The 14352-nt window shown below is 44.4% G+C and overlaps 1 protein-coding gene across 3 annotated transcripts in view; it reads left to right on the forward strand.

Annotated features, from left to right (window-relative positions):
* The window catches only part of PIWIL2 (piwi-like RNA-mediated gene silencing 2), an 87118-nt gene extending 75784 nt beyond the window's left edge, over nucleotides 1–11334 (forward strand). For 2 of the 3 annotated variants that reach the window (XM_011939827.1, XM_011939828.1), the window contains exons 21-23: nucleotides 8092–8345; nucleotides 9391–9498; nucleotides 10499–11334. In XM_011939827.1, coding sequence (XP_011795217.1) covers nucleotides 8092–8345; nucleotides 9391–9498; nucleotides 10499–10655 — 519 coding nt within the window. In that variant the 3' untranslated portion in view covers nucleotides 10656–11334. The remainder of the gene's footprint in view (nucleotides 1–8091; nucleotides 8346–9390; nucleotides 9499–10498) is intronic. The other variant, XM_011939829.1, reaches the window with a different exon arrangement.
* Nucleotides 11335–14352: the final 3018 nt, after the last annotated feature.

Raw genomic sequence — 14352 nt, forward strand, 5'->3', positions numbered from 1 at the left:
TGCAGTGGCTCGATCTCGGCTTACTGCAAGCTCCGCCTCCTGGGTTCACGCCATTCTCCTGCCTCAGCCTCCTGAGTAGCTGGGACTACAGGCCCCTATCACCGTGCCCGGCTAATTTTTTGTATTTTTTTTATTAGTAGAGACGGGGCTTCATCATGTTAGTCAGGATGGTCTTGATCTCCTGACCTCGTGATCTGCCCACCTCGGCCTCCCAAAGTACTGGAATTACAGGTGTGAGCCACTATGCCCAGCGGGGGTGATGAATATGTTCTAAAATTAGATAGTGGTGATGGTTTCAAAATTCTGAAAGTATAAAAAATCTTTGAATTGTATAGTTTAAGTGGGTGAGTTTGGCCAGGTGTGCTGGCTCACATCTGTAATCCCAGAGCTTTGGGAGGCCAAAGTGTGAGTATTGCTTGAGGCCAGGAGTTGAAAGCTGTAGTGAGCTATGATCACACCACTGTACTCAGGCCTGGGTGACAGAGTGAGAACTTGTCTCTAAAAATAATAATAGTAGAGTAAATAAAAGGATGAGTTTTATGGTATATCAAACTACATTTCAGTAAAGCTGTTCAAAATAAAAAGCACTCCTCCACCTGACAGCTTTTTAGTTCCCATGGTGGAATCAGCAGCCCTGCCAGGGAAGCATGCCTTCGCATGCTTGACTGATTGCACCTGGGCCCCGTCCTGCCTCCTCTGATGCTAGGCTGCATCTAAGGCCTTCACAAACTACATGTTTTCATATTTTGCCCAGCTTTTCCAGATGTCCTGAGTTGTGGGGCTTCTCAGAATTCGTGGTTCACCACCTGAAGCCCCCCAGATGTGATTTATTTAATTTAATATCTGTATTTAGATTTGTATCTCTAGTTCAGGAGTTCTCAAAGTTTTTGATATTCGGGCCCCTTTATATTCTTAAATATTGTTGAAGGCCCCCAAAGAGTTTTTATTTATATGGATACGTATCTGTCAATAATTAGCATATTAGAAGGTAAAATTTTCAATGTTTATTAATTTACTTAGAAATCACAATAAGCCAGGCATAGTGGTGCATGCCTGTAGTTCCAGCTACTCAGGAGGCTGAGGTGGCAGGATCTTTTGAGTTCAGGGGTTTGAAACCAGCTTGGGCAACATAGCAAGACCCATCTCTAAGGAAAATTTTTAGTTGGGCAGAGTGGCTCGTGGCTATAATCCCAAAACATTGGGAGGCTGAGGTAGGAGGAGCACTTGAGCCCAGGAGTTCAAGACCAGCCTGAACAACATAGTGAGACTTCATATGTATAAAAATTGTTTAGGTTAGCTGGTCATGGTAGTATATCCCTGTAGTCTCAGCTACTCAGGAAGCTGAGGTTGGAGGATTGCTTGAGTTCAGGACGTTAAGACTGCGTGAGCCATCATCACACCATTTTACTCCAGCCTGAGCAACAGAGCAAGACCTTGTCTCAATCAGTCAATCAATCAATTCAGCATGTTAACAGAAACAGATTTTTGTTTGTTTGAGACGGAGACTCACTCTGTCACCCAGGCTGGAGTGCAGTGGTGCGCTCTCGGCTCACTGCAAGCTCTGCCTCCCGGGTTCACACCATTCACCTGCCTCAGCCTCCCGAGTAGCTGGGACTATAGGCACTTGCCACCGTGGCCGGCTAGTATTTTTTTTTTTTAGTAGAGATGGTGTTTCACCATGTTAGCCAGGATGGTCTCTATCTCCTGACCTCGTGATCCACCCACCTTGGCCTCCCAAAGTGCTGGGATTACAGGCGTGAGCCACTGCTGCCGGCCTTTTTTTTTTTTGGAGACGGAGTCGTGCTCTGTTGCCCAGGCTGGAGAGCAGTGATGTGATCTTGGCTCACTGCACCCTCCACCTCTCGGGTTCAAGTGATTCTCCTACCTCAGCCTCCTGAGTAGCTGGTATTACAGGCACTTGCCACCATGCCTGGCTAATTTTTGTATTTTTAGTAGAGACGGGGTTTCACCATGTTGGCCAGGCTGGTCTCGAACTCCTGACCTCAGGTGATCCACCCACCTCGGCCTCCCAGAGTGCTGGGATTACAGGTGTGAACCACTGTGCCCGGCCAACTCATTCTTTATACCTTTTCCTGACACATTTCTCCCTCCAGAGAGGAAATCTCTTACACTCCTCTGTTGCCAAAGCATTTTATTTGTATCTTTATTATGTTATTTATAATATATTGAGGGCATTTACTTTATGTGTCTGCCTCCCTGCCTCCCCTTTTTGAGTTCCGTGAGGATCTAGATTGTATTAAAATAATGTTTTAGCTGAGCGCAGTGGCCCATGCCTGTAATAATCCCAGCACTTTTGGAGGCTGAGACAGTGAGGCACATCACTTGAGGTCAGGAGTTCGAGACCAGCCTGGGCAACATGGCGAAACCCCATTTCTACTAAAAATACAAAAATTAGCCAAGCGTGATGGCGGGTGTCTGTAATCCCAGCTACTCGCGGGGCTGAAGCGGGAGAATCACTTGAACCTGGGAGGCGGAGGTTGCATTGAGCCTAGATCATGCCATTGCATTCTAGCCTGGGTGACTGAGCAAGACTCCATCTCGAAAATAATAATGTTTTAATTTTCTGAGATAAATGCAATGCCTCATATCTAGTGGACACGAAGTATTTGTTCCGTGAATGAATGGAGCCACACATAAAAACATCTCAAATACTCTGAGCAGATATTTTTTGCCTAACTAACCCTTGCCCAAGGGATACCAAGATTAATAAGCACAGTCTTGTTTTCAAGAGCATTCAATACTTACTGTTTCATGTGTCTACTGAGTACTGAAGTGGTTTTTATAACATACATTTAGGAGTTCCAACCTGGACAACATATTGAGACTTTGTCTCTACTATAAATGAAAAAGTTAGCTGGGCTTGATGGCACATTCCTGTAGTCCCAGCTATGCTTATAGTCCCAGCTGCTCAGGAGGCCGAGTCAGGAGGATTGCTTGAGCCCGGGAGGTTGAGTGATACAGCAAGACCCTGTCTCAAAAAAAGAAAAAAAAAAAAAACACGTTTAGGAGTTATGTTTCAGCTTTGTAATTTGTCTTATATTCTGACTCCTCCCTCAACCATAGTTTTATAACTTATAAAATGAAGAAAATAAACTGGATGACCTAGACAGCTTAACATTGTTGATTATTTTTAGATTTTTCAGCTCCTTGATTCCTTTCAGTTCTGTTGGAGGCCTACGTAGGGCTGAGTGTGGTGCCTTGAACTCAGTGGTTGGCTGGCAAATGTTAAAGAAGGAGGTAATGTCAGTAATTACCAAAGTCAAATTTGATTTCTATTTTTTTTTTTTTTTTTTGAGATGGAATCTAACTCTGTCACCCAGGCTGGAGTGCAGAGGCACAGACTCCACTCACTGCAACCTCTGCCCTCTGGGTTCAAGCGATTCTTCTGCCTCAGCCACCCAAGTAGCTGGGATTATATAGGTGCACGCCACCATGCCTGGCTTATTTTTGTATTTTTAGTAGAGACAGGGTTTCACCATGTTGTCCAGGCTGGTCTCAAACTCCTGACCTCAAGTGATCCGCCTGCCTTAGCCTCCCAAAGTGCTGGGATTACAGGCGTGAGCCTCTGTGCCTGGCCCTCTATTTCTCACTCTGTTGATTTATTAAGTCCCTTCTTTGTGCTTTGGACTATTTATATATCCTTTATCTAGCTCAGTCTCAACTTTTGTGTACAGTATATATAATATATATATGTATATATATATATTAAGATTTTACTTTATCCCTTTTAACAACCCTGAGAAGAAGGTGAGGTGATCATTTTTCTTCACTTTTCAACTGAACTGAGTCCTGAAGGTCATAGCTAAAGGAGCAGCAGAGTCAGACTCAGTCTCAAGGTCTCCTGATCCCAAATCCAGTGTACTTTCTGTTTCCTTGTCTGTCAAATGAGGGGTTTCTTCCAGATCTGAGCTCCTGGGTTATCTACCTTTTAACACAGCGAGTCAGTTAGGAGTTTTTGGGAATTAACAGGAACTGGTAACTTGAGCAGAATAGAAATTGGCAAGATCCTGCAGAGTCTCAGAGGATTGGTGAGAAAGTGGAGCCCCAGGCTGGAAAATGGGCATGATTCAGGCTAACTCCTGGGGTTTCAGAAGCAGGGGCCTGAAGGGACACTGCCACTGAAGGGCCAAACTCCAGTGTTTTTCATTCCCTACTCAAGATGGAGAGCAAGGGAGGAGCAGTCTGTTGGTGTGGCTTGAGTCATGTACACATCCTTTGGTTAGTGAAGTGGTTCTCAACTGGCAGCAATTTTGTCCTCCCAGCGGGTGATATATAAAGGCATTTTTAGTTAGAAGGGTGAGAGATTGCTCCTGGCATTTAGTGGATAGAGGCCAGGGATGATGTTAAATGTGGCTTCTGCAGTGCACAGGACAGCCCTCTAGGATGAAGAATTATCCACCCACAAATGTCAGTAGTGCTGACAGGTTGGGAAGCCTTGGTTTGGGTTAGGGCACGTTGACTAATAGTCCCACCAGACAGGAGGAAACTCAAGTGCTATTACCGAGAAAAGATGGAGTAGATGCTGGAAAGCCAAAAAAAATTTTTAAAGGTACTACAGGCCAGGTGTGGTGTCTCACACCTGTAATCTGAGCACTTTGGGAGGCCAAGGCAGGCATATCACTGAGTCCAGGAGTTCGAGACTAGCCTGGGCAACATGGTGAAACCTCTGTCTCTACAAAAAATACAAAAGTTAGCTAGGCATGGTGGCACACACTTACAGTCCCAGCTACTCAGGAGGCTGAGGCAGGAGGGATGGCTTGAGCCCAGGAGGTGGAGGTTGCAGTGAGCAGAGATGGTGCCACTGCACTCCAGCCTGGGCAAGACAGTGACACCCCATCTCAAAAAAAATAAAGGTATCATAAACTGGGACAATCTGAGACTGTGAGGATGAATTATATACTTGTAAATGTAGTGCTTGAGGCTTCTTAGGAAAGGGGGTCATTAATAAAATATTTGAAATTCTGGGCCAGAAGTGGTGGCTCATTCCTGTAATCTCAGCACTTTGGGAGGCTGAGGGAGGAGGATCACCTGAGACCAGGAGTTTGAGACCAGCCTGGGCAACATAGTGAGACCCTGTCTTCAAATGTTTTTTTTTTTGTTGTTGTTGTTGTTGTTGTTGTTTTGAGACGGAGTCTTGCTCTGTCGCCCAGGCTGGAGTGCAGTGGTGCAATCTTGGCTGACTGCAAGCTCCACCTCCCGGGTTCATGCCATTCTGCCACCTCAGCCTCCCAAGTAGCTGGGACTACAGGCACCAGCCACCATGCCCGGCTAATTTTTTCGTATTTTTAGTAGAGGCGGGGCTTCACTGTGTGTTAGCCAGGATGGTCTCGATCTCCTGACCTCGTGATCCGCCCGTCTCGGCCTCCCAAAGTTCTAAATGTTTTAAAATGAAATTAGGTTGGGCGCAGTAGCTCACGCTTGTAATCCCAGCACTTTGGGAGGCCAAGGTAAGCAGATGACCTGAGGTCAGGAGTTTGAGACCAGCCTGCCCAACATGGCAAAACCCCGTCTCTGCTAAGAATACAAAAATTAGCCAGGCATGGTGGTGCACGCCTGTAGTCCCAGCTAGTCCCGGCTACTTGAGAGGCTGAGGACCAAGAATTGCATGAACCTGGGAGGCAGAGATTTCAGTAAGTCAAGATTACATCACTGCACTCCAGCCTGGGCAAAAGAGCGAGACTCTGTTTCAAAAAAAATTAATTGATTTAATTAACTGGCATAGTGACAAGCACCTGTAGTTCCAACTACTTGACAGGCTGAGGCAGGAGAATCTTTTGAGCTTAGGAGTTTGAAGCTGCAGTGGCTATCATTGCACCACTGCAGTCTAACCTGAGCAACAGAGTGAGACCTCAATTATTTAAAAAAAAAAAAAAGGCTGGGCGCAGTGGCTCAAGCCTGTAATCCCAGCACTTTGGGAGGCCGAGACGGGCGGATCACGAGGTCAGGAGATCGAGACCATCCTGGCTAACACAGTGAAACCCCGTCTCTACCAAAAAATACAAAAAACTCGCTGGGTGTGGTGGCGGGCGCCTGTAGTCCCAGCTACTTGGGAGGCTGAGGCAGGAGAATGGCGTAAACCCGGGAGGCGGAGCTTGCAGTGAGCTGAGATCCGACCACTGCACTCCAGCCTGGGCGACAGAGCAAGACTCCGTCTCAAAAAAAAAAAAAAAACAAGAAAAAATTGAAACTCAGAACTTTTTAAAGGGATTCTAAGTGCTTATGTTTTAAAAGTATTCTTGGAAATCACATTTTCATGTAGTGTAACCTGTAAGGAATGGTGCATACATATATGTAATTTATATCTAAACCTAATTCATAATTTAGGTTTTTGGGTGTTTTTTTTTTGTTTGTTTTTGTTTTTGTATTTTTTGAGACAGAATCTTGCTGTGTCACCCAGGCTGAAGTGCAGTGGTGCAATCTCGGCTCACTGTACCCTCCACCTCCCAGGTTCAAGCAGTTCTCCTGCCTCAGCCCCCTGAGTAGCTGGGACTATAGGTGTGCACCACCACACCTGGCTAATTTTTGTATTTTTAGTAGAGACGAGAGTTTCACCATGTTGGCCAGGGTGGTCTTGAACTCCTGACCTCAGGTGATCCACCCACCTTGGTCTCCCAGAGTGCTGGGATTACAGGCGTGAGCCACTCATGCCCAGCCCATAATTTAGGTTTTTGAGGGTAAGTGTGAACACAAACTTAGAATGAACCACACTCCACTAGAATCAAAACCAAATTAAATTAAGGCACTTTTAAAGAGAACTTCCATTTTAAGTTGAACTGAACTTATCCTCTTGAATTTATTTTATTTTTTTTCGAGATGGAGTTTCGCTCTTATTACAATCTCAGCTTGCTGCAACCTCCGCCTCCTGGGTTCAAGTGATTCTCCTGCCTCAGCCTCCCAAGTAGCTGGGATTACGGTGCTTGCCACCATGCCCGCCTACTTTTTGTATTTTTAGTAGAGACGGGATTTCAGCACGTTGGCCAGGCTGGTCTTGAACTCCTGACCTCAGGTAATCCACCCACCTTGGCCTCCCAATGTGGTGGGATTACAGGCGTGAGCCACCGTGCCTGGCCCTTCTTGAATTATTGAAGTTGAACACCTGCCAGGCGCGGTGGCTTACGCTTGTAATCCCAGCACTTTGGGAGGCCAAGGCTGGTGGATCATGAGGTCAGGAGATCGAGACCATCCTGGCTAACACAGTGAAATCCCGTCTCTACTAAAAATACAAAAAGTTAGCCGGGCATAGTGGTGGGTGCCTGTAGTCCCAGCTACTCTGGAGGCTGAGGCAGGAGAATGGCGTGAACCCGGGAGGCGGAGCTTGCAGTGAGCCAAGATCACGCCACTGCACTCCAGCCTGGGCGACAGAGCCAGACTCCGTCTCAAAAAAAAGAAAAAAGAAGTTGAACACAACTAGAACACAATTATATTCCCTAAATGGGGAAAAAAAGTATTCTTCAAATTGATTCAAGCAAGCATTTAATTTAATTTGGACCCATAGACAATTCACATATCTAGCTGTTTGCTCATTACTTAGTTCCAGTAAAAATGTTTCACAGCATACCAGATTGTAGGATAATACTTAGTAAAGCGTCCTTCTACCTATTGGCAACTTGAGATGTTGCCAATAGGTAAAAATCTGATGGCGGCGGATCTGTGGCATATGTGGTCTTATGTTAGAATTTCTGTAACACTTTACCTTATTCTTTGCCCAGACAGTTATTAGTGTTAAATCCAAGTGGAAGGAAAATTAATTCAGCCTGTAGTTTTCCCACCATTCCTTTGAACTTGTTTGCATTGTTTGTGGATAAGCCTTATGCATGTGACTCATAACTTGCTTGTTTTGCTTTCATGTTTTATAACACCTTTGCTGCACCAGACATGTTTTACTACCCCAAGGAAGTCTAAAAATGATCAGAAACTTTTTTTCCCTGCCCTCTAGGCACAGTAGCTTTGAGACTAACTGCAAAAGGATCTGCCCTGATTCCAGGTTGCACAATGTGAGTGGGCCTGTCACTGACTGTGGTCCGTAGCCCGAGGGCCCTGTGAGTCACCACATCCTGGCTGTCATTTCAGGTGAACCACTGTCTACCAGAGAAGATTGTGGTATACCGTGATGGAGTGTCTGATGGCCAACTGAAGACAGTTGCCAACTATGAGATTCCTCAACTACAGAAGTGTTTTGAGGCTTTTGAGAATTATCAGCCCAAGATGGTGGTGTTTGTAGTTCAGAAGAAAATCAGTACTAATCTATATCTGGCTGCTCCTCAGCACTTTGTGACTCCTACTCCTGGAACTGTGGTAGATCATACAATAACAAGCTGTGAGTGGTAAGTGAGTAAAATATGTAGTATTGGAGGAAGAATACGGTGGAGATGTTATCACTTTCCTGAGTATTGGAATGGGGAGGTTTCCTGGAGAGGTGTGGACTAGAATCTCAGAGATGCTACCATTAAAAGAATGAAGCTTTAAAAAATATTTAAGGGCCTGGCACGGTGGCTCACACCTGTAATCCCAACACTTTGGGAGGCCGAGGCAGGTAGATCACCTGAGGTCAGGAGTTCAAGACCAGCCTGGCCAACATGGCAAAATCCTGTCCACTGAAAATACAAAAATTAACCAGGTGTGATGGTGTATGCCTATAATCCCAGCTACTCGGGAGATTGAGATAGGAGAACCCAGGAGGCAGAGGTTGCAGTAAGCTCAGATCAGGCTACTGTAATCCAGCCTGGGCAACAGAGAGAGACTTGTTTCAAAACAGAAAAAAGATTTAAAAACAAGAAAGCTTTTACCTCAAGTGTAAAGTTGAACATGCATTGTTTTGCTAAGATAGTGTATGCTTAACTTCTAAAGGTAGATAAAGGAGTTTCTACCACCATTTTTTTTTTTTTCCTTTTTGAGGCAGGGTCTCGCTTTGTTGTCCAGGCTGGAGTGCAATGATGTGATCTCAGCTTACTGCAGCCTCAACCTCCTTAGGCCCAGGTGATCCTTCCACCTCAGCTTCCTGAGTAGCTGGGACAATAGGCGTATGCCCAACTAATTTTTACATTTTTTGTAGTGATAGGGTCTTGCCATGTTGCCCAGACTGGTCTTGAACTCCCGGGCTCAAGCAATCTGCCTGCCTCAGCCTTCCAAAGTGCTAGGATTACAGGTGTGAGTCACTGCACCCAGCCTGCTACCACCACCACCATTCTTCAGTAGCCTCTTGAGTCAGGAGACCTGGGTTCTAATACTGGCCTGGCCTCTGTGTCCTTGGTCTGATCATTTGACCTCTCTGAGCCTTAGTTGAAGGAACTAGAATGATCTCCAGGATCTTTGCCAGCTCTGTCTGGCCGAATCCAACCATATCACTGATTTGTGGTTTTTCCTTCCTAGGGTGGATTTCTACCTTCTTGCCCATCATGTACGACAGGGCTGTGGCATTCCTACACATTATGTCTGTGTTCTCAACACCGCAAACCTGAGCCCTGATCATATGCAGAGGTGGGACCATCAGTAACTTACTGTTTCTCTTTCTTAAATAATTCCAGCGTGCTAGCTAAGATGGGTTCACTGTTCACCCCCAAATATATTTACCTCTTGACTTTCTTCTTCATATCTGTAACAATACTGGTGTCTTTTTGAGGAGTGATTAGAAATCCTGGTTTTAAATTAAAATTACTTTTACTTAAAGAGCTTTAAAAAATATTGATGCCAGGCTTCCCCCCAAATATTCTGAGGCATCTGTATTTTTTAAATCTGTTCCAGGTGATTATGATATACAGCCAGACTTGAGACCCAACGTCATTGAGTTCAGATTATATAAATACTCCACTAGGGTACTTACCTTTCTCCAGCCTTTTCTTGTAAACAAAAAATATTTTCTCTTTGTCTTCCTATAAAAACAGGAGGCCGGGTGCGGTGGCTCTTGCCTGTAATCCCAGCACTTTGGGAGGTTGAGGCGGGCGGATCACCTGAGGCCAGGAGTTTGAGACCAGCCTGACCAACATGGCAAACCCCTCACCCCCATCTCTACTAAAAATAGAAAAATTAGCCGGGCGTGGTGGCGCATGCCTGTAATCCCAGCTACTCGGGAGGCTGAGGTGGGAGAATCGCTTGAACCCGGGAGGAGGAGGTTGCAGTGAGCCGAGATTGCGCCATTGCTCTCCAGCCTGGGCAACAGAGCAAGACTCCATCTTAAAAAAAAAAAAAAAAAAAACTGGGAAATGCCTACATTGAGAAGATTTACATGTCGTCCGACTTATGAATAGTGGGAATAGAGTTTGCAGTGAGCTGAGATCCGGCCACCGCACTCCAGCCTGGGCAACAGAGCGAGACTCCGTCTCAAAAAAAGATTCTAAAAAGCTGCATCATGTATTCCTCTGCTCCCCAGTTTTCAGGAAGGTGTGCTCTGTGTCATATCCCCGTGGGTATTGTATTGTATTGCATGCCACAAATTGAAGGTGGAGGATGATGAGAATTATATTTTCTTCTTGGCCTACAGGCTGACTTTCAAACTGTGCCACATGTACTGGAATTGGCCTGGCACCATCAGAGTTCCAGCTCCTTGCAAATATGCCCACAAGCTAGCTTTCCTGTCAGGACACATCCTGCATCATGAACCAGCCATCCAGCTGTGCGAGAACCTGTTCTTCCTGTGACTGCACAGCCTGGAGATGGGCTGATGAGAAGAAAGGCAGCCTCTGAACTCAGCTGTGACTATTGCAGAATCAACGGAGACTGAAGTGGGCGTTTGTGTTATTTTCCCTTTCTCCAACCCTATAGAATAAGATTTTTTTTTTTATCTTTTAAAGCTAATATTGCCAAGAAGTAAGTTTCTAAGTAACAGCTGAAAATGGCCTTGTTGTCTATGTAGAGTAAGTTACGGTAGTACTGCCGCTCTGCAGGTAGAGCAGGTGACTCTGGGGGACCATTAAGAGCCTCCAGGCCAGGCGCGGTGGTTCGTGCCTGTAGTCCAAGCACTTTGGGAGGCCGAGGTGGGTGGATCATGAGGTCAGGAGATCAAGACCATCCTGGCCAACGTGGTGAAACCCCATCTCTACTAAAATACAAAAAAATTAGCCGGGTGTGGTGGTGCACGCCTGTAGTCCCAGCTACTCAGGAGGCTGAGGCAGGGGAGTCGCTTGAACCCGGGAGGCGGAGGTTTCAGTGAGCCGAGATTGCACCACTGCACTCCAGCCTGGTGACAGAGCAAGACTCTGTCTCAAAAAAAAAAAAAAAAAAAAAAAGGCCCACATGAGCTGCAGAAACCTGCAGAAGCAGCCATTATACTTCTAAGCTGTGCCCACTACGTGGTTCCCATTTCTGGAGCCAGAGATGATAATTGCATGTTTCCTAAAGAGAATAACTCAGGCAACTGGGAAAGGTGGAAGGTCTGTGAAGCAAAGTTTTCAAGTAGATACTGCTGTTACTGGCAGGTGTGCAAGGCGTGTGGTAAAATCAGTTTGTGGCATGGGGAGGCCCTTGCTGACTGAGTCCTCTCTGGGGATTGAATTGATGGTGTCCTGTGACTTGAGTTGGATTTGAAAATGGCTTCCCTTGGCCTCTTGAAAGAGTGCAGATGAAGCTTTTTCCGTGGCTTTTGGTAACTTTCTAGCATACCATGTCGATTTCTTCCTCCCCCAAATATACACATGCTCTTTTGCGCTTTGTGCCTGGTCTTCAGTAATTTTTAGTTTTTTAACAGGTGGAAAAAAAATCTAGCAGCTAGGAAAGTTCAGGTTGGTGTGGGAGTTTTTAGTGAGCTTTTCTCCCAGGTGTGTGGCCTTTATTTCTATTTATATATGTTTGTAAATGGAATGACCCCCTTTCTCTTGCAAAATAATCTCTTCCTGGCTGTTGGCTCACTTTGCTGGAATTTTTCTGAATCCAGGTTGAGATTTCCAGAAGTCAGCTTTGGAAAACGTGACACTCCTACCAAAGTCCAGACGGTTTAGAAAGTTGTCACATACCATGGGTTTCAGTGTTTTTGGAAAGCCGTTTTTTTCTGTTTTTTTTCCCCCTTTCCATTTTAGAATCTTCTCCCAGTCCCTTCCGGCCTAGTTCTGTCTCGTCTTGCTTTATTGGGTTTTAAAAGCCAGTCTTATTTAACCTTTTCTAATTTGTATTTATGTACTTATTTATTTTTTGGTATGATGGCAGGGAGGGGACAAAGCAGAAATACCCCTTTTATATGACTGTGTGTGAGAAAAGAAACTTTAGCTTAAAAATCCTTAAAATGTGCTCACTTCAGCAGCACATATACTAAAATTGAAATGATATAAAGAAGATTAGCATATAGAAAAAAAGAAAAAATATTTCCTTAAAAGAAGAATGCCAAGAATGTTTTTAGTTTGTTGCGGTGCTCAGCAGAGGTTGAGGAGGGATGGGTGTTGTTGGTGCACTTCTGGTTTCATTTGTAGTGTGGGACATTAGGGTGAGACAAGGACCTGGAATTTAAAAACCGCGGAATCAAACACTGTGAACCACTGGTCTCTGGCTAAACAGATCAGTTTTCTGATTTTCTTTGGAAGCATTTTGAATTTTTCTGTTGAAGTTAGATTTCCTAATAGTCTTTTTCTCTTAGATAATCAGAACAAATGGTTGAATACATTATAATACAAAAATTTCTTCACTTTTTATTCTTGGTTTTCTTGCCTTGTTTTTCGGTTTTAATGCCAAATGATTGGGTCATGGGGTGGGAAATAAAAACAACTTTGTATAACAATGTGTAGTTGTGTTTGAAATAGTGTCATTTATTTATTATTATATTGATGTAATTATTTTTCTTCAGAGAGCTGCAGCACTTCCTAGAAACACTCATTACTCTGCTTTAAGGTGCAACTCCAGTGTTAGTAGTCAGGTAATTTCATCATGAGCTGGATAAGAAGACTTATTGAAAAAGACAGTAGCCGCCTCACTTCTCAGACAGATGAAGCACTTTTACTCTGTGTGTGTGTGTGTGTGTGTGGTTTTTAGCTCTCTTTTTCCCATCAGACAATTTCTGTTACCCTAGTGAGAGCCAGAGTGCGTCCACTTGCAAGGGCAGCCTCCTCACCACTCCACTCTTTTAACGCTTGCCCTTCTTTACATATACCTCACTGTGTGTCTGTCACCATTGAAATACCTTCCCTGGGTACAAAAATCCTGTTAGAAGGAATAAAATCTGGTGTTCAGTGGCACAGTAGAGCAACTATAGTTAACAAAAATTTATTGTACATTTCAAAATACAGGAGTGGAATTGGAATGTTCCTAACACAAAGAAATGATAAACGAGCCAGGTGCCATGGCTCATGCCTGTAATCCCAGCACTTTGGAAGGCTGAGGTGGGTGAATCATTTGACCTCAGGACTTCAAGACCAGCCTGGGCAACATAGCAAGACCCTGACTCTGCAAAACATACAAAACTTGGCCAGGCTTGGTGGTGTGTGCCTATAGTCCAGCTACTCAGGAGACTAAAGCAGGAGGATTGCTTGAACCTAGGAGGCAGAGGTTGCGGTGAGTCAAGATTGTGCCACCACCCTCCAACCTGGGTGACAGAGCAAGATTCTGTCTCAAAAAAAAAAAAAAAGAAAAAAGATAAATGTTTGAAGTGATAGTCAGTTACCCTGATTTGATTCGTACACATCATATGCTTGTATCAGAATATCACATGTATGCCATAAATACGTACCACTACTATGTATCCAAAAAATTTAAAAGTTTCAAGTACCTTCCCAAAGCACCTAGCTGCTCACTTAAGCACTACATTTCTTTAGAATACTACAGTTTTCCTATTTATTTAGAAACTCTGTGCTTCCTGAACTCATTCTAGAAAGAACCTCATTTCTGTGCAGTAGTCTGTTATCCATGGGGAATACATTTGAATACCCCGAGCGGTTGCCTGAAACCTCAGATAGTACTGAATCCTATATATACGGTACTATGTTATTTGAATCTGAAACTCAGGATGTCTATTAAGTGACTAATGTGTAGCATCACTGGTGTGGATATTCTGGACAGACATGATTCATGTTCCCGGGGGATGGAGTGGGACAACGTGAAGTTTCATCACACTGCTCAGAACAGTTTGCAATTTATAACATGAATTTCTGGAATTTTCCATTTAATAGTTTTGGACTTTGGCTGACCAAGGACAAGTGAAACCTCAGAAAATGAAACCATGGTAAGGAGGGACTTCTGTACGGTGTGACAGGGTCCTTTTTACTTGGGCAGCATTTTGTTGAATGGTGTGAAAAATGAAGGAATTTTAGAAATGACTGTATATTTTAAAACCTTAAAATTTGGGCCTGAAATTAATTTTTCTAGAGACTTGGGATTATTAGAGAAGACCCTGTTTTTTCTTTCTGGCTCTGTGGC

Source organism: Colobus angolensis, unplaced genomic scaffold (assembly GCF_000951035.1).
Source record: "Colobus angolensis palliatus isolate OR3802 unplaced genomic scaffold, Cang.pa_1.0 Scaffold184, whole genome shotgun sequence".
NCBI classification, from domain to species: Eukaryota; Metazoa; Chordata; class Mammalia; order Primates; family Cercopithecidae; genus Colobus; species Colobus angolensis.